Genomic DNA, 22,205 nt, shown 5'->3' on the forward strand with positions numbered 1-22,205 from the left:
TGGAATGATGGAGATAATTTTACACTAGTAAGTAGTTTTAATTTATTTTTCTTTTGTTACTTTCCGCAAGTTATAAATGATTTAATCAATAATAAAAAAAAACTGAAAAATGTCAAATTAATTTAAAATAAAATAAATTTTGCATTTTTTATTTTCCATGGTTTATTAAGTCAAGACAAAATTTTCTTATCTCCATTGTGATACTATCTCCCCTCATTAATAAATGGAAAATTAAATTCAAAATATCTTTGATCGGATTATAAAAAATTTAAGTTTAATATATAAGATCATTTAAAATAGAGTTAATGTTATATATGGTTTTTAAATTATAATGAAATATTAAATGTAGTATTTAAATTTTAAAAATTTTTAATATGATATTTAAATTATGAATTTATTAATTAATATGATCTTCACATCTAACATGATTAATTTTAAAAAATAATATGTAACGAACAAACAACAATTACAATAATTAATAGATTTATAATTTATGTATTATATTAAAAATTTTTAAAATTTAAATATCATATTAGATATTTTATTATAATTTTTATAAAATATTAATTACATTAATTTTTTTAATAAAAAATAAGTTCAATTCAAGTAAAATCTAAAAATACTTCTTAAAATATTATATATTTATATTTTTTATAAACAATAAAGAGAGAAAACAATTATGTAACGAAGACACCTGTCCATCTTTTTTTAAACAAAAACCCATTCGACGAAATCACCCCCAAGTTAAGAGCAAGGAGTGGAGAGAAAAAAGGATGTAAAAAATGGTGATCCCCTGCTCATAATTTTTTATTTTAAATGAAGAAGCCAAAATTTGGATAAGTTTACTGAAATTAAAAATCTAACATTCGATCAAACTAAATAATGGTTCAACAACATTTTGTTGACACCCAAATTTGCTGCGAATTTTTCAGTTTAGGGAATTGGTAACATATATACATATAGATATCAGCTTTGAACAAGTAATTGAATTGATGATTACGGCAATCGAAAGTTTTAGGGCCCCCCAAAACATGGTTTTAATGAAGAAGGTTGAAGAAATGAAGACATTAGTCGACTGATCCAAGCAAGGTTGGCTAGCCGTTTAGAGGGCTCGCCCTTTGACAATGTCAAAGCTCATTTCACACCGATCAGTGGCTTGCAATTCAACTTGAACACCATCCAGCTCTCTTCTGAATCTATCCTTGGAGCTGGCATACAACATTTTGCTCCTTACCCTCGATGTGTCAGGGGACCTTGTTATTAAAAACATATAGATGTATGATTGCAGTTAGTTATGGTGAAATTTACGTGGAGAAAGCAATTGTGAAAAAAATGTTTTGAGTACCATGCAATGAAGAAAATTTTGCTCTTCTGGCAATTTTCATCGGTAGTGAAATCGAAATCATAGACGGCATAGCGGCACTCATTAGAAGGCAAACTGGCACTTAAATCTTCATAGCTGTCGTTGGGTTCTCCTAGCTTCTCAACCACAACCTGCTGAATCTTTTCTTCTATTTTGAAAACGATGAACCTGTAGCTTCTCTTTGCTTTTAGCTCCAAGAACCTCAGCTTACATTCATCGTTCACAGCCATTCCTGATGCTGAATTCGCCTACCCATCAAGGAGAGATTTACAAAACACTACTATAATTATTGCTTGAATTGATTATTGATATTTCATGAAATATTGTCTGTAACAAAAAAAAAAGCTCATAGAATTGAAATATAGGGCCAATATTGCATGGCTTCTTGGCCCTTGCCCCTTGGGAGAGGCCTGCAGTGGTTTTATGCAAGCAGGCATGCATGCAGGACTCAAGAGACAAATATTAATAAAATCCCCCAATGAGATATGTTTATTTCTCTCTCTTATCACCATCTACAATCTCCATATATTGTCTATATATCAAGAAACAGACAACTTTTAGAACTAAAAAGTATGATTATAAGGTTGTTTGAATTCATAATGTCTAATGAACGAAGTGGTTGGAGAGCAACTAATCATAACAATTTTCTAATCATAAACAAAAAAACACTACGTACCATTCTTATAATAATTGTCATTAAGAAATTAATCTGATTGATTATAAAAAGAAGAGAGAGGGTAGAAAACATACCATTTTGCCACCAATGAGAGAGGGAGCCTTCGTGAGATGTGAAACTATAAAAGGGATAGGAGGGAGCAAGAGGCTGAATGATGGCTGTGGAGAGTAAAAAGAGAAAAGAGATCCTCGTTTTAAGGGGTTATGAGAGGTGAAAATTTGGTTTTAAGAGAGGAGAGAATTTGGAGGAGAAAATGGATGGTTTTGGGATTTTTTTTTCCATGTTTGGATCTGATATTTATTTCCACAAATTACATCCATTAACTCTTCTGTTTTATCAAACTTGTGGCATGAGCATACTCAAACTATTTTAGTAATCCATTAATGGTCCAAAGAAAAGTTATTACTACTATTTTCTCTTCGAGTCAACCCAAATTTGGAAACGTTGAATGCTTAGCCGTTGAGTGAAGTGCTGGAATTTTTTTTACCCCTCACAATGATTCGCAAATGTTTTTGCTCCTAAGGATCGAGCTCCCAGCATCGACCCTCAGAAAATGGCATTTGGTTGTTGAAGAGGGACATCAATGCCAGACAAGAGGCAGCAGGTTTGGCGATTTGATGGCCTAACGAAGACTATGCATGGTTACAAACTTTTTCTCAAGACTATTCTTTATCAGATAATTCCAAGACCGTTTATTTCATCCCTCAATTGTTAAGAACAAAAAAAATATAAAGTATCCTGTAGAGTTGATTATGAAATCAACTTTTAAGAGGCAATTCAAGAATAAATAATACGGTGAGCAGCTTCATCAATGGCAGATTGAGTTTCAAGCAACCGGATACAACTAATATTTGAAGAATAAAAATAAGTAGATAATTAATTAAGCAAAATCATTGAGGTTTTTCAACTGATCTTGCCATGAAGCAAACAGGTGGATACATAGTTTGCTTTGTACCCAAGGCTTCTCAAGAAATAGAGGGTCATAAAGGTTGTATGTCTGAGCTGACAAGATGAAAAAAAAACCTTTGAATCTCTCAGTCCTCCACGATGTAAAAATTAAGGTTTACCTTTTGTCAGCAGAGGAGGAGGATGAGAGAGTAAAATGCAAGTTTCCAACACACAAAAGTGATGCTTCTCGACCCTCCTCTTCCAAGCCATCAAATGCTAGCTTTGTAGACATGCATGGAATCAAAACCATATAGCTTCACTTACACCCCAGCTGCATGTGCTTCTGCCTTCCCTCTCATTCATGCAGCCAAGACAGAATCTGTCATACTCAAAGCTCAATATCATTTGGATTTCTTATGCATTGAAACTTAATGATTCTCTCTATTTCTTTTTTTTTTTAAGTTTATGTTTAATATATTATCAGTATATAAATTTTATATACTTTTAGTAAATAAGATAATATCAAGTTATAAGTGAGCAAATATCAATCCTTAAAATAAATATACAAAAATTAATATTTTTTTAAAAAATTACTTATTAATAAAATGATATCATCTAATTCACTTCATAAATGAGATGATATCATCATATTTACTGATAATATATAAAATTTATATACTAATAATGCATCATTTTTTTTTTAAATTTAGATTTTTATCCAATTTTATCCATTTTTATCATTCGAAAAGAAGTGAGCTTTATTTATCTCAACAAATATCGTTGCAGTTAAAAATTATTAAATAAAAAAAATATTTTTATATAATTATTAGTAAATTTTTTTTATTTTATAAGTAAAATTAAGAGATTGTCATATATTTAATTTTTAAAATTTTTTTATTAACTCTAATGTTGATATTATCCTACTAAATGTCATAATTTTTCTTAAATAAATACTAAGACATCAGTTATTTAAGTGTCAATCTAGAAGAAAATTTTATTCTCTGTGTGGCTGCTGGGGCCCATTTAATAATGTAGAATCTGGTAAGGCCAGCGCCAGACTCTTCCACCCGCTATCCAATAACAAGAAACCACGTAATCAATTCCAGTAATTGCAATAGTTTACTCTGCAACACTCAAACAAATCCAAATTCAAAAATTCAATTTCCCACTAATACGAAACGTCCGTTACTAACCGACGAAAACCCGTCTCCATCTGCCGCCAACTAACGGAAACCGTTAATTCCCCTACATAAAAACTCTCTCAAGGTTCTCACCCCATCTAAAAAGCTCACTCTTCCCAGTTAAATATTCTGAAGTTTATTTTCCCTCTCCAACTTTCCTTCACTTTCCCAAGAAAATGAGAGAAATCCTCCACATCCAAGGTGGCCAATGCGGCAACCAAATAGGAGCCAAGTTCTGGGAAGTCGTATGCGCCGAACACGGCATCGACTCAACGGGTCGATACCACGGCGACTCGGAGCTCCAGCTGGAGCGTATCAACGTCTACTACAACGAAGCCAGTTGCGGCCGATATGTTCCCCGTGCCGTCTTAATGGATCTGGAACCCGGCACCATGGATAGCGTAAGATCCGGCCCATACGGACAAATTTTCCGACCCGACAACTTCGTTTTCGGACAGTCCGGAGCTGGAAACAACTGGGCTAAGGGACATTACACGGAAGGCGCTGAGCTTATCGATTCCGTTCTCGATGTTGTCAGAAAAGAAGCCGAGAATTGTGATTGCTTACAAGGTAATTTTTGCCTTTTTTTTGTTTAATTTAAAGCTTCATTTGGTTGTTAAGTGTTAACTTTGGTTAATCTTAAATTGGAGCTGTTTGGTTACAGGGTTTCAGGTATGCCATTCCTTGGGAGGAGGAACAGGTTCCGGAATGGGAACGTTGTTGATATCCAAGATAAGGGAAGAGTACCCAGACCGAATGATGCTTACATTTTCGGTGTTCCCATCTCCTAAGGTATCAGATACTGTTGTTGAGCCTTACAATGCAACACTCTCAGTTCATCAACTTGTGGAGAATGCAGATGAGTGTATGGTCCTTGATAACGAAGCTCTCTATGACATCTGCTTCCGCACCCTCAAGCTCACTACACCAAGTTGTAAGTATCTCTTGGTTTTCTTGCAAATGAAGTTTCTTTTGATTGGTTGGTCTTTTAACTGTTGACTTTCTTAGTTTGTTTGGTTGGTGAGAAATGAGATAATTATGACAAATTATTGTCTAAAGGCATTTAGTATAGTATTGTTTTGGCAGCTAATTATGTGGATTGTTTATTACTATTTGTTAGAGGACGTTTGGTTAGTTGTTTGCGAGTGCATTTGATATTTGGTTTTAGTTGATAATCAATTTTTTTTTTATGAATCCAACTTTGTCCATCTAGAAACACTACTGTATCTACTATATTTTTCTAGTTGAAACCATAAACAAACGAATTTCTGGTCATGGGTGAAAATGTTTGCCGCTCCATATGGAATTGTTGCGTCAGTTTTGAGTCTTAATTGCCAATTTATACATAAGATCCATAACCTTCTCATTTAGATTCCAATTTGGGAGGGTTAAGAACTGTGAAGTATTAGCCCTTTTTTTTTTTTTTGTGTACTGATGGTGAGGTAGAAGGAGCCACATGAATCTTAGATTCTCTTCTCTGTCTCTGTGTACAATTGCCTAGATGCAGTTGGGATACACATGGGTCTCACTTTCCAGAGACTAGAGCTTTTTACCTAAGGAAGAGATTAGAATAAGATTTTTGTGTTTGCCATTTTGGTAATGTCTAGGTAAGTTCTAAAATATAAGAGAATGGTACTCGTAGGTAAAATATTGTCATAGTAGGGTTGACACATGGTTCATTAATCAGTAATCACAATGATTAGTTTATGGCAAGTTTTCATTGATACTAACATTTGTGCAAGATTATTAGTACTATTTTCATTGATGCAAGATTTTCCCATTTGCACGAATACAGTGGTGATTTCACATGGGTCTCATGTTTATGGACTTTGGAGATTATGGTGGATGGGTTATAGTACTATAATACCTTCAGGCTTCAGCTATACTATAATCATGCACTTTCTGAGATGGGGCTTTCTATTTGACTTGCGTGTGTGAAACAGAGCAAGTAGTTTTTGGATCTTTAAAAAAAAATAAAAAGATTTTGGGGTTTTCACTTTTCAACTGGATGAAACAATGCAAGCCAACTACTTGCTTATCATTCATTTCCATCTTTCTGTATGGAAACTAACATGCAATATTTGATGTTCAGTTGGAGATCTCAACCATCTAATATCTGCCACCATGAGTGGCGTTACATGCTGCCTTCGCTTCCCTGGTCAGCTTAACTCAGACCTCCGGAAGCTTGCTGTAAACCTCATCCCATTTCCCCGGCTACATTTCTTCATGGTTGGATTTGCACCTCTCACATCTCGTGGTTCCCAACAGTACAGAGCCCTGACTGTCCCTGAACTTACTCAGCAAATGTGGGATGCCAAGAACATGATGTGTGCAGCTGATCCTCGACATGGCCGATACCTCACAGCATCAGCTTTGTTTCGTGGCAAGATGAGCACAAAAGAGGTTGATGAGCAAATGATCAATGTGCAAAACAAGAACTCATCGTACTTTGTTGAATGGATTCCAAACAATGTGAAGTCCACTGTTTGTGACATCCCACCTATTGGCTTGAAGATGGCAGCCACATTTGTTGGGAACTCTACTTCAATCCAAGAGATGTTCAGGAGGGTCAGTGAACAGTTCACTGCTATGTTCCGCAGGAAGGCTTTCTTGCATTGGTACACCGGAGAGGGGATGGATGAGATGGAGTTCACGGAAGCTGAGAGCAACATGAATGATTTGGTCTCAGAGTACCAGCAATACCAGGATGCAACGGCAGATGATGAGGAGTACGAGGAAGAGGAGGAATATGGGGAAGAGGATTGAAACTGATGGAATATGCTTGCCCCATTGTTCTTGTAGCCTGTAGGATATTTGTATGTTTTCGTTGTGGTTTGAAACATTTTTGTGCATGTGCAGTCTGTTGATGCAACTCGCATTGCCTGTTTATGGTGTTTGGATCACTGTATTGTTAATTTTCTTTGGACTTTTTATTGTCTCCACAATTTACATACTAGTATTGTTGCTTTCTTTTTATCAGTAATTTCAAGAGTCTGTTTCTATGGCAAATTAAACTTGCAAAAATTGAACGCAAATATTTTCAAATCATAATTACTTGATCTCATCAGTCTATTTCAAGAATCACTTTAATTCCAAAAAGAAAAAAAAAAAATACAGCCACATAAATCTGTACCTAAGTAACCTACAAAGCAAAAGGTAAATGTCGGGAGGGAGAGAGCAGTGCTGAATTAAGCTCCAAATTTGGGAACTTTAGCAGCAGACATTTGGGACAAGAAATGCTCAGCTACAATCCTCCGCTGGACTTTGCCAGTCGCGGTTTTTGGCACGGAATCAGTGATGAACACCTTCTTGGGGATCTTGAAAGTTGCAAGATTCTTCTTGCAATATTGCAAAATCTCTGCTTCATCCAGGCTTACTCCTTCCCTTGGAATCACTGCACAATTTATCTAGATTTGAAAGAAACAGAGAGAAATGTTAGACAATAACACAACATCAATTCAAAAATCACAAACGTAAATATTTTGAAACTACAAAGGGTTTTTGGCACACGAAAGAAATGATTTCTTACCTCTTCGCCATATTTCTCATCGGGGACACCAAAGGCAACTGCCTGTGCAACATCAGGATGAGCCAGTAGCACTGCATCTACCTCAATTGGTGAAATTTTCTCACCTGAGAAAGTTAAGAAACCAAATATCACATTAACTTTCTGGTATACAAGTCATGATTGAACTCAAATGAGCAGCAGTTTGTTAAGATAATGTTTTAAGAAATATGTTCACATTCAATCAACGACTGACTCTAAATTTGAAAACTTTTAAAGAAACTAAAGCAAAATTAGAATTTTTGTCAGCACAAAATGATACCTCCACGATTGATGAGCTCCTTGATCCGACCCACAAGATGCAAGTATCCATCCGAATCGAAAAACCCGACATCCCCAGTGTGGAACCAACCAAATAGAAAAGCTGATTTATTAGCCTCAGGATTATTCTTATAACCCTTTGTCACATTCAATCCCTTAATGCAAACCTCTCCCTTAGTATTAGGCGGCTGAACCTCCCCTTGTTCATTCAAAATCGCTATCTCTTGACCAACAGGCCACCCAACCGACCCGGCCTTATGCGGGCCACATTCGGGTAACGGGTTTGAAGCCATGAGATGAGATGCTTCAGTCATGGCGTAAGCCTCAAGCACCGGTGCGCCAAATGCCTCCTCTAGCCGATCCAATATACTCGGCGCCAATGATGCGCTGCAGCTCCTAATAAACCTCAGCTTCGGGTATTCCGGCTCGGGCTTGCTCTCGTGGCGGTCCAATATGATCTGGTGTATCGTGGGGACAGCAGTGTACCACGTGGCATTATATTTAATCATGTCCGTCCAAAATGTCGAGGCAGAAAATCTCCCAGCGGATGGTAGAGTCACGGCAGCACCGGAAATGAGTGAACTCAGTAAGCCAGCTAACAAGCCATGCACATGAAATAACGGGAGCACGATGACAGTAGAATCAGACTCGCTGAGTTTATAAACATATTTAATGTTCAAAACAGAGGTGGCTAGATTGAGCTGAGTCAAAGGGACACCCTTTGGACGGCTGGTGGTACCCGAGGTGTGAAGGAAAAGTGAGACGTCATTAGGGTCGTTTACTAGTTGCTGGACTGAGTCAAGATTTGACTCGGGGTCAGAGGAGAGAGTAATTTTGGAATTCTCATCGCGGAGAGTGGCGGACACGTGGGGAATGTTGAGCTTGGAAGCGGCAGCTTGAGCCGGCTTGATGCCTTCGGCTGGGACTAATAAAAGCTTGGATTCAGAATCAGCAAGGTAGAACTCGAATTCCTCCGCTGTGTAAGCCGGATTTAACGGCGCAGCAGTTGCTCGGCAGCGAATTACAGCCAAGAACATTATCACGAACTGTTAAAAAAAAAGGAAAATCAGTGATAATTTAATACAAAAAATGCAAGATTAAAGAAAATGATGTTTTTGGTTATTTTTGATCCATTCTTCCCTATATTTTCTCATCAGCAAAAACAGAATCTAATGTTTCATACAAGATTTTATCAATTGAAACGTAAAAAGTAAACGAACCTCGACGGTGTTTGGAAAAGTAAGAGCGACGACATCGCCAGGCTCGATACCGGAGGCGATGAGAAGAGAGGCAGCGTGATCGACGAGTAGTTGAAATTGAGCATATGTTAAATCGAATTTACCGGAAACCGATAGAGCTCTCCTGCTTGGGAACTCCGCCGCAGCCTTCTTCAGTAATCCTGTCAAACTTAAGGGCTCCATATTGTCAAAAAAATGATATTAATGATTTTTTTGGCACCAAAATTCGTCAGATTAAAAAAAATTGAAATATTTGTCGAAGGGATTTGAGAGGAGGGTAACAAGGAAGAGAGTTATAAAGGGTTTGAGCCATACAGAGAGAAAGAGAGGGCAGGTTTCGGTGAAGGTTCGAGCAGGGGAGGTGGATGTTGCCACGTGGTAAATGTCGACGGTCAGTTTGCGTGTGCTCCGCTTCCAGAGGTGTGCCCTCTGGAGTACTATAATTTTTTTTTAAAGGAGTACTATAAAATTTTTATTCTCGTATTCAGGTACTTTTAAATTTATTATTTAAGTAAGTACCCTAAACACTCAATTACAAATCATGATTTTGTTATTTGTTTAGATATATTTTTCCGTTTCATGAGTTAGTTCAAAGTTTTCTACTAAAACAATGCTTCCTTAATCAGATTGTCTTACTGTTGAGTAACGACAATGAACCATATTTTGCCACGCTTGTTCGCCACTAAATCTCGTGATACAATCTTATCTAACAACTTGAATTTTGTTTTATGCTCAAATTAATTGCTTAAAAAAATCTTGTAAGTCTAACACTTGTCATTTGATCCTTTCAAATTGCCATCATTTCATAATCGAAAGCATTAAAATATTATACAATGTCAGTTTAATACCATAAATATATGTAAATAAATATTATTTTAAATTCGTAAAGAAAAAAAAAAGTAACTTTAATAAATATTACTTAAATGTAGTTTATTTGGATTACTAATTTGATACCATAATTTAGACCAAAAGTAAAAAATAATTTATTACCTTGTAAGTCATTATTTTTTAATTACAATCAATTAATTTTTAATATTTATTTATATTCAATTAAATTCTTATTTAAATAAAAAAGTTGACACTTAATTTTTTATTAATTAAAATAAAAATTTGTATAATGTTAATAAAATAGATAAAAATTTATCACGTGATAATAAATAATATATGTGAAAATTAAATAAAATATATATTTTATCTTTTTAAGGATTTAATTGATTATAATTGAAGGATTGATCGATTTAATTTTGTCGTGTGATTAAATTCATCTAATTGATTGTAATAAAATATTAAAATTTAAATAAATTTTTAATTAGTTCGTAGAAATTTTTTATTTTTTAACCTTAATTATTCAATGATTATAAATTATTATAACTTCATTGTGATATAATAATTGATTGTTTGATTTACTTTTTATATAATATTTAATTTTAATTGTATTTTAATTTTAATTTTAAAAAATTTTAAAAAATTGTAAACTTTTATTTTCTATTTCTTCTAGAGGTAAATTAAATTTTTGATAAAGAACCAAAAAGAGAAAATATTATTTGGGGTTTATTGGTTTTAAATATTAATTCTTAAGCGTGCTATGTTTCAATTTTGGAAATTTTTTCATAAAATAATTTTTGAAATATTTGACATGATCACTGATTTGACTTACATTATCTTATTTAGAGAAATAAATTTAAAAATACCTTTATTTTTTTTCCAACAAAAATACCTTTATTGAAAATAAAGATTTTAAATATCCTTCTTTGGGAAAATTTCCTCTTTCTTGTGTGCATCGTTACGCTGTTTCTTCATGCGTGACTTCATTCAATGGATCATTGGTGCCAGTAATGGAGCGCGGCGAAAGCGAAGAAGATGGGCCCCATGTTGTCAATCGCAGCCGGTGCGATTACAATTAAATTTCATGTCGCAATTGGCGATCGGACCTAAAATTATTTTTTATTTTTTTTATTTTTAATTTTAAAATTTTAATGTTAACTAAAAAATATTTTAATTTTAATTTTTTAATTCATTTTGATCTTTTATTATGTAATAAATTAATGAATAAATTTTTTATTATATAATAAATTAATAAATAATTAACTTTAATTTTAATTTATTATTATTAATTTTTAATAATTTACTAACAAAACTAATATTTAAAATAATTTATAATTATTTATTAATTTTATAAACGTTGAATCATCTAAAATTTTAAATTTTTTATTCTCATACAATTTATTTTTATTATCACACTTATTTTTATGTTAAAATTATATTTTATTATTATTTTATTTTTATTATTATAATAATTAATATTATTTTTTTTATTTTTTTTAATCTTGTTAATATCAACCTTATTGTCCATTCTAATAAATCTTAAAAATTTTGATCCCATTGACTATGGTTGATTCGCTGGCGATTTCAAAGCTGAAATCGTTTTATTTTATTTTGTTATACTGTTCGCAACCACAAATTAACTATAAGAATAATAATCAAAAGAAAAAGAGAGAAGACGGAAGGCTTGTGTGTTTTTATAGCTAGTTTAATGGTGCAAAACTTCAGGGAAAATGATGAACAAGTTAAGGTGTGATTATGAGTGTAATCGAATCGAATCAAATCAATATAATGAGAAATTTAAATTTGAGTTCGACTCTTAATTCGATGCTTGATATTAGATTCGAACTCGATCGAGTTTTATTTTTTTAGCTTGAGTTTGATTCTTGATCAAAATTGAGTTACTCAAACTCGCTCGATTAAACTCGATTAATATGTTAAAATAAGTTTGATTTTTATATTCGATAATAGTTCGATTATTTATGCTCGAGCTCGAACTCAAATTTGAGATATTTTATTAATTAAAATAATAAAAAAAATTAAATATAAAAACTCGATTAGACTCGCAAACTACTCGAATCGAGTATAAAAATATTCGAATTCGATTCGATTGATAAGTTGAGCTATTTGAGCTCGAACTCAACTCAATAATAATCGAATCGAATTCAAATTTTATTTGAATCGAACTCGAATAACTTACTAGTACTAATATATCATTATATATTTATGCATGACTATATTGAAAACATTATGTCAAATTCCTATCAAATCAAGTTCCAATCAAATCAAGGTTCTTTAAACTAACTTTGTATGAGTGAACCACGTAACTTTGTTCTTTGAATAAAACAACTTAAATTGCTTTTCAAGTGAAAATTAATATAAAGAATATGACTAGATTAATAAATTGTTAAGACAAAGTTGGGTCCATGACGTGTACTAATAGCTTTAATTATTCTTCTGTACATTACCTCCACATCCAAGCAATTTGTTATTTGCTGGTTAATTCCCTTCTCTATATATTTTATATGATTTATAAGTAAATTTAATAATTTAAAACACGATATAATGATACGATACGAAAATAATATAAATAAAATATATAAAATTAATATAACTTAAAATTTTATAAAAATTATATAAATATTTAATAAAATTTAAAAATTATATTTTATATTTTTATATCGATATAAATTATAATATATAATTTTTATATAAAATATGATATAAATATAATATTTTACAAGATAAAATGACAAGAATTACCAAGTTTATCCATAAGCAAATGTCTATGGATTTTTTTTTTTTATAAAGTAACTAACAATTGTAACTTTAGTTTTATGAAAGAGTTAGAAATGCGATGTAAGTGGAAGCATATGAGGAATTTATTATTAATTTTTTAATTTTTATTTACTTAATTCATTTTAATAAAATATTATGCATTTCAATAATTTTTAACACACAATTTTCAAGAATAATATAACCAACATATAAGACAAAATTACTTTTCCTTTTTTTTATTTTCTTTCAAGTACTTGAATGGAGGTTCAGCTCATATGCACTCCTTTTCCTTGTCACAACAAAATATTTCATGCTAGGTAGCTAGCTAAGGAGATTCGTCTTTGCATTTGATAGTGTCAAAGAGCCTGATCTGATGGGCATCCTAATCAAAAGTTAATCGGTTTTGTTTTTGTTTATTTTTTTAGTTTATATTTTATATATTATCAAGTATATATAGATTTTAGATATTTTTAATAAATGAGATTATCTTATCTCATTAATAAATGAATGTCAATTTTTAAAATAAATATATAAAAATTTATTTTTTAAAAAATTATTTATTAATAAAATAATATTATCTAATTCATTAATAATATATAAATTTTATATTATGATAATGCATCAAATATACATTATTCTTTTACAAGCATACACAAGTTGAGAGGAATTAATTAAGCATATGCATGTGTCTGTTTTACCCATGGAGTCTTACATATCAAATATAAATATATACTTTGAAGGTAGGAATGTAATCGAATCGAGTCGATATAATGAGAAGTTTGAGTTCGAGCTCGACTCCCAATTCACAGCTTGATACTCGGTTAAAACTCGATCGAGTTTTATTTTTTTAACTCGAATTTGATTCGTGATCAAATTCAAACTACTATAATTTGTTTGATTAAGCTCGAAAATATGTAAAAATAAACTCGATTCTTATATTTGACAAGAGTTTAATTATTTGTTTTCGAGTTCAAACTCGAATTCGAGATAATTTATTAATTAAAATAATAAAAAAATTTAAATATAAAAGCTCGATTAAGCTCACGAATTACTCGAATTAAGTATAAAAATACTCGAACTCAATTCGATCGATGAGTTGAATTATTCGACCTCGAGCTCAATTCGATAATAATCGAATCGAATTTAAATTTTATTCTAATCAAACTTAAATAACTTATAAATATTAATATATTATTTATACCGTTACATCGAAACACATATATGATTTCACTTTCACCTTTCAAAATGTTTTGCCTTTTCTTTTGTTTTTCTTCCTTCTATTCTTTCCTTTTCAGGGCTTTCCTCAAGTCTTAGAACTACTAACGTGTAATGTCTAATACATTATAGGGCTAGTATTTAATAATCTATTGCTTCGGAGAAAGCATAAGATAATCTATTGCTTTAATGGTCAAGTCTAGGCCTCTGGATATGAAAAATATATATAATTTAAAAATTTAATAAAAATTATATATATTTAATAAATATAAAAAATATAATTTATTAATATTTTATATAATACAAAATTTTTATAAAAAAATCAATAGAAAATCCCATTAGCAATATAGCCAAAGGCTGAAACAAAAGCAAACAGATTTTGTTACTGAGAACCGAGGGAGAGGTCCACATGGGTTTGCTAGATATTGTGTAAGACTCGCGTAAAATCCGTCTCAAAATATATAAAATAAAATAATAAAACATGGCTTTTAACGTAAGTGCTTACGCAGCGAGAGCCTTTAGCTCATTGCGGACCGATCACTACTCAGGCAGGTTGTTCCGCACTAGCCATTGGTGGCCAAATTGACTTTGCCCACTTCCTGCCCCCCGCGGGTCACTTGTCTTTCGGCATTTGGGTACGACGGAAACCAACTTATCGTCATCCTTTCATAGCACAGAGAATTTTACCAAACACTTACGTCGTATCAATTTAAATTTTAAAATATATTTTATAACTTTTTAAATATTTAATATTTATATCATATAAAATATTATATATTTATATTATATTTATATCGTATCATCGTATCGTATCGTATTTTAAATTATAAAATTTATTTAAAAAAAAAAAAGGATAGTTAAGAACGGTGGTACGATAATTTAGTAGGAAACATAATGAAGTGACATAGAATTTGAAATATTTCTAAAGAAATCTGAGTTTATAACTTTATATTTTGCACTATTTTGTTCCACTTAAAGAAATGGAGTACACGGAATCGTTTTCCAATGTTGAAAAAATTTTAGAAGCTAACGTGCTAAAATGACATGTAAAAAATAATGAAGTAACTGATTGGAATGAGATATAGATTGATATGACTTTGGACAAAAACTTTTTTATTGTCATAGATAGGATGGAGCCTCTGGATTTGAATTTACTAATTGATTTGATGATTTATATATTTATATGATGTAAAATATTAAAAGTTTTATATTTATATTATATTTTATATAAAAATTATATGTTTTAATTAATATTGATATAAAAATATAAAATATATTTTTATTTTATTAAATTGAAATAGAATTATTTTTAAAATTTTAAATTTTATTATTTTTATTTTTTTGTAAATATTTATATTATAATATAAATGCAGATTTAATTGAGTTAAATTCAGATTTTTTTCAAAATAATTCTTATATTTTTCATGTTCATGACCCATGCTCTAGCGACTAGACTTTGAAGTTGAATAGGACTTTATAATAAGCTTGAGAAATTTGTAATTTCATTGCACAAAGTGGGTGTACGTATTACTAATATGATCTAATTAGCAAATTGAATCTCAAGCCCAAAATTTTTGTATGAATTTGGGCTTGTTTATTCAAACCCATTAAAGTTAATTTTGCAATAAAATTTGTCCAGGCCTAAACCAGTACTCAGGTGGCCCAGTCTAGGTTTTGAATGGGTCAAAAGCAAGGGCCCGATGCTTAAGACCCTGGTCAAGTGAACCATGTTGGATTCAAGTGGTGAAAAATGGGCAGCCGAGGGCCAGGAATGCAAGCAAAAACATGGGTGGAAATGGTCACTGAATGTGTATTAAATTTTAATTAGTTTGCTCATGTCTTTTTTATAAAGATTTTACTTTTTAAAATACAATAGGAAACAAAAAATAAATATGAAATAGTGAAAACAAGTAATGAAAGCAAGAACCAAATAAAATAGAGTTGTGAAATTTGGCAAGAAATGAATAAAGCTGTTAGAGTGGTTTGTGGCTAGCTTCCAAATTTTGAACATTAAGTAGTGCTCTCTTGCTCTAATGATTTTTAGTATATTATTATGAGTTTTTATTATTAATACCTGATAGTATAATTTTTTAGTTCTTAGAGTAAGATAAAAGACTATAACATTTATATTCTAAAGTTATGTGATATTCAATAATTGATGTGATATTGTCATATCAGTACGTCGTTAGAAATTAATGATTGAATGATAAAAAAATTATTTACACAAATTTTAGTGATTAAATAAAAAAATTTAATAGTTAAATGATCATTTTAAAAACATAATTATAATGGAGTGGTCCATGATATATTTTACCATTTTTTAATTATATTTTTATTTTTTTACTTTATTTTAAGCTATATGTCACCGCACTAAATTCCACTTTCATAATTTTTCTATTTTTGTTTGGTATAACATACATTAGACCTTAAAGAGAGTATAGAAATCATAAATAGAGCATTGAAAAGCTTAATTATTGTAACTACTCTTCACTTTATTCTAATTCTGATTCAGCTTATAGAGCAGATACACATTATTTATGGTTCAAATCTCTGCAAAACTCCTGCTGACAAGAACCATGATGCACCAGGAAAAACTGATCGAGGACTTGGAAAAACACTCGGAGATTTTGATTGTCTTGCCAAAAACATCCCGTTAATGGCCTACAACATGCTATCTGTCCTGGCAGGCAGCCGGCGGAAGAAGTTGATTGGCACTGGTGGCAACCTGTAGCGAAATCTTGGGTGTCTCATCGCATAGAACCCTGCCAAGGCTGCTATCACTTGAAATGGTGTCACAAACAACACTATGGCAGCTACAAGGCAAAATGTAATAAACACGGCTGTAGCACGTGGGTCTCGCCAGCTTAACAGTGCTTGAAAACGCTCCCCCTGTGTTGCAACATCACCAATCACAGTCTGAATTCTACCAGCCACACTCCTCAAACGATCATACCTCATTCTGACCAGCTCAGGGCTCTTGCTTGTTGGAAACGTATCAAATTCCTCATCAAGCTCATCAGGGTGCACTGCCTCCGCTTGTGAGATTTTTGTGTTCATGTGAGGAGGATACCTTGGTCGATAGCGGAAGTTCCACACCCCTATCAGAAACATGTAAAGGAAAACTGTAGGCAAGATCAGTTCTGGGAGGCATGCAAGCATTAGAAAAAGCACATGAACCAGAACTGTTGTGACAGGATTTTTCCACATGCAGATATCCCCAAACCATTTCCCAACAGCAAACAATCCTGAGAAAACTGTCATTAGTCTGAAGAAATTAGCTCTGCTTTTACGCATGCTCCAAAGGTGTGAGTCCACGTCAGACATGTAGTCAACTACCTCCTTCCGAAGTGGAGGCTCTGCTCGACCTAAACGTGCTGCCACTATATTGACAGCCTGGTCGCGTAGCATGTCAAGCTGCATGACACTGAAGGGCCTTACATAGTGCATTTTGGGTAGTAGTGGTCGTGAATATTGGTAAAGCATGTTTACAAAAGATGTACATGTAAATCGTATTGCCAACTGCAATTCTCCCATCTTCTTAACTCCAGTAGGATGAAGAACTAACAATGGATAAGAATGAGTGTATATGCGACCTGCTTCCAATGTAGAAATACGAATCCTAACCTTCCCAATCTTCAAGTCCTTGCTTCCATTTGAACCCTTCTCCCCGAGCTGGCCGTTGTCAAATACTCCAACTGTGAGAACGGTAGCTGGATCAAAAACTTCCCAAGTGTACTGCTCATTATATTTTGGAGACAGATTGTCGACAAGGGTGCGGGTGCGGACCCATTTGTGACCATACTTTGCTACACAGTAGATATCTGATGTTCCCCTCCCATTTCGTGTTTTCATGGGATGGAGACCTACGGCATTCAAGATGCCAAGTTCCAAGACTCCAATTGGTGGCCTCCAGAGTTGCTTTGCTGTAGGGCGGAGATCACTGCTGTAGTGAGTAGACCCATCAAGCACATGATATCCTCCATCCAAACAAACACGAAGATGAATACGGCTAGAAAACTTCTCTTTCTTCAACTGATCTACATCCACAGCAACCGGCTTTTCAAGGTTAAACCAACGAGAATGAATCATTCTATCATCAGCACGCTTTTCGATGGAGTTCAATGGGATAATGGCCCTTCCAATGATCTCATCTTTGCCGGGAGCCACACGATCCTCAACTGAAAGAACCAGAAGATCTTCAAAGGGTTCGGCAGCAACAAACAGAAGATCCTCATTCCAGATGGCATTCAGAGTTCGAGCTTGACATGGTTTTGTTTTGAGAACCTGGTGGCCTATTTGTGCCTTAACATAGACATCAGGGAAACGGTTCTTCTCTGTTGGCACCAGGTCTTGTGCCTCGACAACATTAACACGCACATACCACAACCGTGGTGAATGGTATATTTTTGAACGTAGCACTGTGAATGTAGCCGGTGTGCTATCAACAGGTGTAGCTGCATCAGAGTGCCATGCATCCGAAAAAGCCTCATCTGCTTGAGTTCCAATCCAGACAGCAAGCATCAGCTCACCTTTTATCTTCTCTCCTTTCTTATCCTCAAGCCTGTACCACTCCGGAGCCAGAGGACTATCTGGTGGGACACGTAATGGAACCTCACTTATGTCAAACCTTATAATTCCAACAAAGTCATCTTTGACCAGATCCTTGTCTTTAATCACAACTTCTAGAACAGAAGCTTGCATTCGATCCCTTGAAAAGGCAAATACCTGGTTCCACTCGGGATTTTGCTTTTTCTCAAAGTGCTTTGTTATGCCTTTGTAATTCCCAACCTTTACCTCCACAAATGGATCAATACTCCCTGTAACATCCATTGCAGGAAGTTCACGAGCCCTTACAACCCTTACATATAGAAAATGCATCCTCTCAACAAGATCATAAGTACTCGCAGTCTTGTCTCCATGGATAACGCGCCCCCCGACAACTCTTCCCCCACCAAGAAAGGGACTGGTTTCTTTAAGTGCAAAATCAACAGGTTGTGCAGATGCTGCAGAGTACATGCGAACAAGCTTTGGAGGAGGCGGTTCTGGTTTCATCTCATCAGCGATAAACTTTGGTACGTGATGATGATGAACAGTTGGATCAGAAGAATGATGGTGATCATGTTGATGCAGATTTGGGTTGGGAAGATGATGAAAGGTGTGACTCGATTCAACTCTGTCTTTCATGACCGGGTTTTGAACTGTTTGGGCATGCATATGAGTCACGTGGGGTTCTTTAGCAGGCCCAGATTCAACAGCAGGTGCCGGGGTTGAGGACTTTATTGATGGATCATCTGTAATATAAACTTTTAAGCCGAGTTCTCCTCTCACACGTGAAAATATGCCACGCTTTTCCAATGGGTAGTGCAAGACAACAGCATCAGAGTAGGGAACAAATGAAGTCCCGGTCAAACAAACCTTCCCGAGAAACGCTCTTGTGTTATTACCTCTGACATTGTTGTAAACATAGGCATCAAGAGTGAGATAATGGAGGTTGGAAGGATCAGAGATGTTGAAGTAAAAGCTCTCATTCCAAACAGGGTTGAGATCCTTTTCCTTGATAGTGGTACGGAACTTCTGACCATCAAAGTAGAGCTCCACAAAGGCACTGGATGAACCTTGCCCATCTTTAGGCAAAAGATTGTGGGCACTGACGACATCAATCCCTAGCTTAAGTTTACTCATCTGATGAGCAAGAAAGTGATGTTGTTGAGGGAAATGTGAAAATACAGAAACGACAGATAGCTAAAGGTACCTGCAGCAGGAATTAACCAAGAAGCTATTATTATCTATTGGCAATGAACCTGTAACGGAAAGAAAAGAATTGCAGGGAAAAATCAAAGTCACCTGAAAACAAAGACTTATAGCTTGTGATAGATGGTCACAATTATTAATGATTAATGTTACCTTAGGCAATTGTCATATGTTTACAATAACCTTCACTTTTCAGGGTAATGCAGACAATGTTCACATAAGAACATGCAATAGTAAAGAGAATTTATCACAAGCAAAGGCACCCTTACAACAATGATTATCAATTTATCATCGACCAGGCGAGGAACCAATCAGATACAGTGAGACAAGAAGGGAGACTGATTCACAAATATTGGAAACAGGACATACCCAAATGAATTTTCAGCTTATAGAACGTTTCTGCAATAATATATGGAGCCTTAGAAAACGGTGACTTCATAGTAAACAAAGCAAGACTACCAATTAACGTTAATAAACACTTTTGAGAAAAAAAAATAGTATTTTCCCTTCTTCTTCCATGTTCTATTTAATTATTAATAAAAAATTTACAGAGAGCTGACCCGAAAAATCAAGTTTAAAATATTAAATTTGACTTGGAAATAAAATAATTAAAGAAACGAAATCGGTCCTTTTTTAAAAAGCACAAAAGCAAAGCTCCGTCTTAAAAGAAGATCTAAACACATGAGCTAAACATGACGCTATTACGTTGCACATGATTCTGCACTCTTTAAGCTAAAGATCCTTTTACTACACTTAAAACACATGAGCTTTTGCTCAGAATATACGCCATTAAAGTATAGGATCTCAAGTTCTCAACACTGTCTTCATCTCTCAACAACGAAAAGGAAAGAAAAGAAAAGAAAATTTGTAAAGTACTTAGAAAAAGAACAAAAAGAAAAGCTTCAAGTCACCCGCTTTATTTAATCTTCAAATAAATAAATAAATATATCAGCGTACACTGAAAACGAAACATTGTACTTAGTGGTTGCTAGCTAATTTCCTTGGTTTTCTCGGCAACCAAACAGAGGTTAAAGGAAAGACGATTAAATGGAAATCTATTTAATATAAACTATAAATTTACCATTAAAAGTGCACAACAGACTAGAAATCTGAACAATGAAATTGAGGAAAAATAACAGAAAGCATCTGTTAAAATTTTACTCTAAAGGGACTAATATTTTGTTTCTTTTCTCGTTAAAAATAAACAAAAGTATCGGATTTTCTTCACAAAAACACACAAATATGTACTTTCAAAATCAGATCTTCAGAAACTAAAAAGCGTGAAGCCATACTCATCGAGCTGGTCATTGAAACGCCACTTATCAAAACAAAAAAAAAATCATAATTTTTTTTTTAAATTCACCTGATCTAAAATGTGAGCTGAAACGTCTTCAAAGTCGAACCATTTCTCAAAGAAATGGCAAGCTCGCTCCTCTCTTCATAAAAATATTTTGCATTTGCAATGCATTAAAGTTTCTGAGAAAAGTAAAAGTAAAAGTAAAAGAAATGAGTTATTGCAGGTTAAGCCTAGGCACGATAAACGAGGAAGAAAACATCAATGCAGCCATTTGATATAACAGGAAAATTTTATAAAAAAAAAGAAAAAAACGAAGAGAAAATTTTTTGGTTTCGAGTGGACGTAGAGTTGGCCAAATAAGGTCGTTTTCGATTCTGATTCGTCGTGTTTGTCTCTTACGTTAGGATTTCAATATTTTCAATTGAGAGAGAGAGAGAGGAAGGATAAGGTTTGGACCACCTTATTGTGACTATCGTGAGGTGTGATATTGGGTGCTCACATCTGCTATCTTGTGATGGTGATCAAAACGAGATCTGCACCAATGTCTGTACGATATTGGACCAGTTGTTTTTTATCTCCACCAAGTAAAAAGGAAAACGTTAAGTTAGCAATAATCTAGTTGGACCGCTTGGATTCCGTGGTGTAATTATTTTTTAACTGCGGTTAGTGGCTACTTCAATGGAACATTAATTTTCGTTTTATTTTTTGCATTCTCACCTAATTGAAACTTTGTTGGTTGGCAAGTGGAAGTGGTTTCATCTCTTTTATAGAAAATTTTTTCTACGTTCACTAACAAACCTACTACTTTCAAAAATTAGATTTCAAACTTTCCTAAAAATATATAATTTTTGTGAAACTTATATAAAATTCGCTAAACGGTTCATATTAAAGGAATAGAAATATGATTAATAGTTCAAATTAAACTATGTCTTCATGGTCCATTCATTAACAAACCTAATCGTTAGGGTATTTTAGTGCAAACAAGGCAAAAATAAATTTTCTTCTTTTAGTATGAATCAATTGATAATTAAAAATATTTTGATCATTTTAATCGAATTAACATATTTAATTAATTTTAATTCTCGAGTCGGACATCAACTTAATCACTTTAACAATTTATTTACCAATATCTTAAAATATTGACTTATCACATTTTAAATAAATAATCAA

The 22,205-nt window shown here is 33.3% G+C and overlaps 4 protein-coding genes across 7 annotated transcripts; 1 reads left to right on the forward strand and 3 right to left on the reverse strand.

Annotated features, from left to right (window-relative positions):
- Window positions 1–806: 806 nt before the first annotated feature.
- Window positions 807–3,466, reverse strand: LOC111318649 (actin-depolymerizing factor-like). The gene is made up of 2 exons (XM_089746133.1): window positions 1,346–3,466; window positions 807–1,253 (listed from the first exon to the last, which is right to left on the reverse strand). The coding sequence occupies exons 1-2, from the start codon at window positions 1,591–1,593 to the stop codon at window positions 1,103–1,105; spliced, it is 399 nt and encodes a 132-aa protein (XP_089602259.1). The 5' UTR covers window positions 1,594–3,466; the 3' UTR covers window positions 807–1,102.
- Window positions 3,467–4,205: 739 nt separating this feature from the next.
- Window positions 4,206–7,091, forward strand: LOC111277975 (tubulin beta-9 chain). Its single transcript, XM_022864424.2, has 3 exons — window positions 4,206–4,678; window positions 4,773–5,042; window positions 6,201–7,091. The coding sequence occupies exons 1-3, from the start codon at window positions 4,285–4,287 to the stop codon at window positions 6,872–6,874; spliced, it is 1,338 nt and encodes a 445-aa protein (XP_022720159.1). The 5' UTR covers window positions 4,206–4,284; the 3' UTR covers window positions 6,875–7,091.
- Window positions 7,092–7,132: 41 nt separating this feature from the next.
- LOC111277965 (putative CoA ligase CCL9) lies at window positions 7,133–9,440 on the reverse strand. Its single transcript, XM_022864414.2, has 4 exons — window positions 9,155–9,440; window positions 7,936–8,980; window positions 7,638–7,741; window positions 7,133–7,515 (listed from the first exon to the last, which is right to left on the reverse strand). The coding sequence occupies exons 1-4, from the start codon at window positions 9,353–9,355 to the stop codon at window positions 7,297–7,299; spliced, it is 1,569 nt and encodes a 522-aa protein (XP_022720149.2). The 5' UTR covers window positions 9,356–9,440; the 3' UTR covers window positions 7,133–7,296.
- Window positions 9,441–16,362: 6,922 nt separating this feature from the next.
- On the reverse strand, window positions 16,363–21,532 carry LOC111287007 (multiple C2 domain and transmembrane region protein 7-like). 4 transcript variants are annotated; one of them, XM_089746136.1, is made up of 3 exons: window positions 21,102–21,416; window positions 20,008–20,137; window positions 16,363–19,739 (listed from the first exon to the last, which is right to left on the reverse strand). In XM_089746136.1, exon 3 carries the CDS (start codon window positions 19,667–19,669, stop codon window positions 16,649–16,651), a length of 3,021 nt encoding a protein of 1,006 aa, XP_089602262.1. In that variant the 5' UTR covers window positions 19,670–19,739; window positions 20,008–20,137; window positions 21,102–21,416; the 3' UTR covers window positions 16,363–16,648. The 4 variants fall into 4 exon arrangements, with proteins under 4 accessions (XP_089602262.1, XP_089602263.1, XP_089602260.1 ...); XM_089746137.1 differs by having other exon boundaries at window positions 20,108–20,137; window positions 21,102–21,149; XM_089746134.1 differs by lacking the exon at window positions 20,008–20,137 and having other exon boundaries at window positions 21,102–21,532.
- Between the last annotated feature and the right edge of the window lie 673 nt (window positions 21,533–22,205).

This window comes from Durio zibethinus, chromosome 17, assembly GCF_047325235.1.
Source record: "Durio zibethinus cultivar Kanyao isolate XHJ-2024 chromosome 17, ASM4732523v1, whole genome shotgun sequence".
NCBI lineage: Eukaryota > Viridiplantae > Streptophyta > Magnoliopsida > Malvales > Malvaceae > Durio > Durio zibethinus.

Excerpts from the sequence above, each read along its gene's own strand:
- LOC111318649 (XM_089746133.1), bottom strand. The coding sequence starts at position 1,593 with ATGGCTGTGAACGATGAATGTAAGCTGAGGTTCTTGGAGCTAAAAGCA. Across the intron at positions 1,254-1,345 it reads AAAATTTTCTTCATTGCATG|GTCCCCTGACACATCGAGGG; the intron begins GTACTCAAAACA and ends TTTAATAACAAG.
- LOC111277975 (XM_022864424.2), top strand. The coding sequence starts at position 4,285 with ATGAGAGAAATCCTCCACATCCAAGGTGGCCAATGCGGCAACCAAATA. Across the intron at positions 4,679-4,772 it reads GAATTGTGATTGCTTACAAG|GGTTTCAGGTATGCCATTCC; the intron begins GTAATTTTTGCC and ends GTTTGGTTACAG. Across the intron at positions 5,043-6,200 it reads CAAGCTCACTACACCAAGTT|TTGGAGATCTCAACCATCTA; the intron begins GTAAGTATCTCT and ends TTTGATGTTCAG.
- LOC111277965 (XM_022864414.2), bottom strand. The coding sequence starts at position 9,355 with ATGGAGCCCTTAAGTTTGACAGGATTACTGAAGAAGGCTGCGGCGGAG. Across the intron at positions 8,981-9,154 it reads CTTTTCCAAACACCGTCGAG|TTCGTGATAATGTTCTTGGC; the intron begins GTTCGTTTACTT and ends TTTTTTTAACAG. Across the intron at positions 7,742-7,935 it reads GGAGCTCATCAATCGTGGAG|GTGAGAAAATTTCACCAATT; the intron begins GTATCATTTTGT and ends TAACTTTCTCAG.
- LOC111287007 (XM_089746134.1), bottom strand. The coding sequence starts at position 19,669 with ATGAGTAAACTTAAGCTAGGGATTGATGTCGTCAGTGCCCACAATCTT.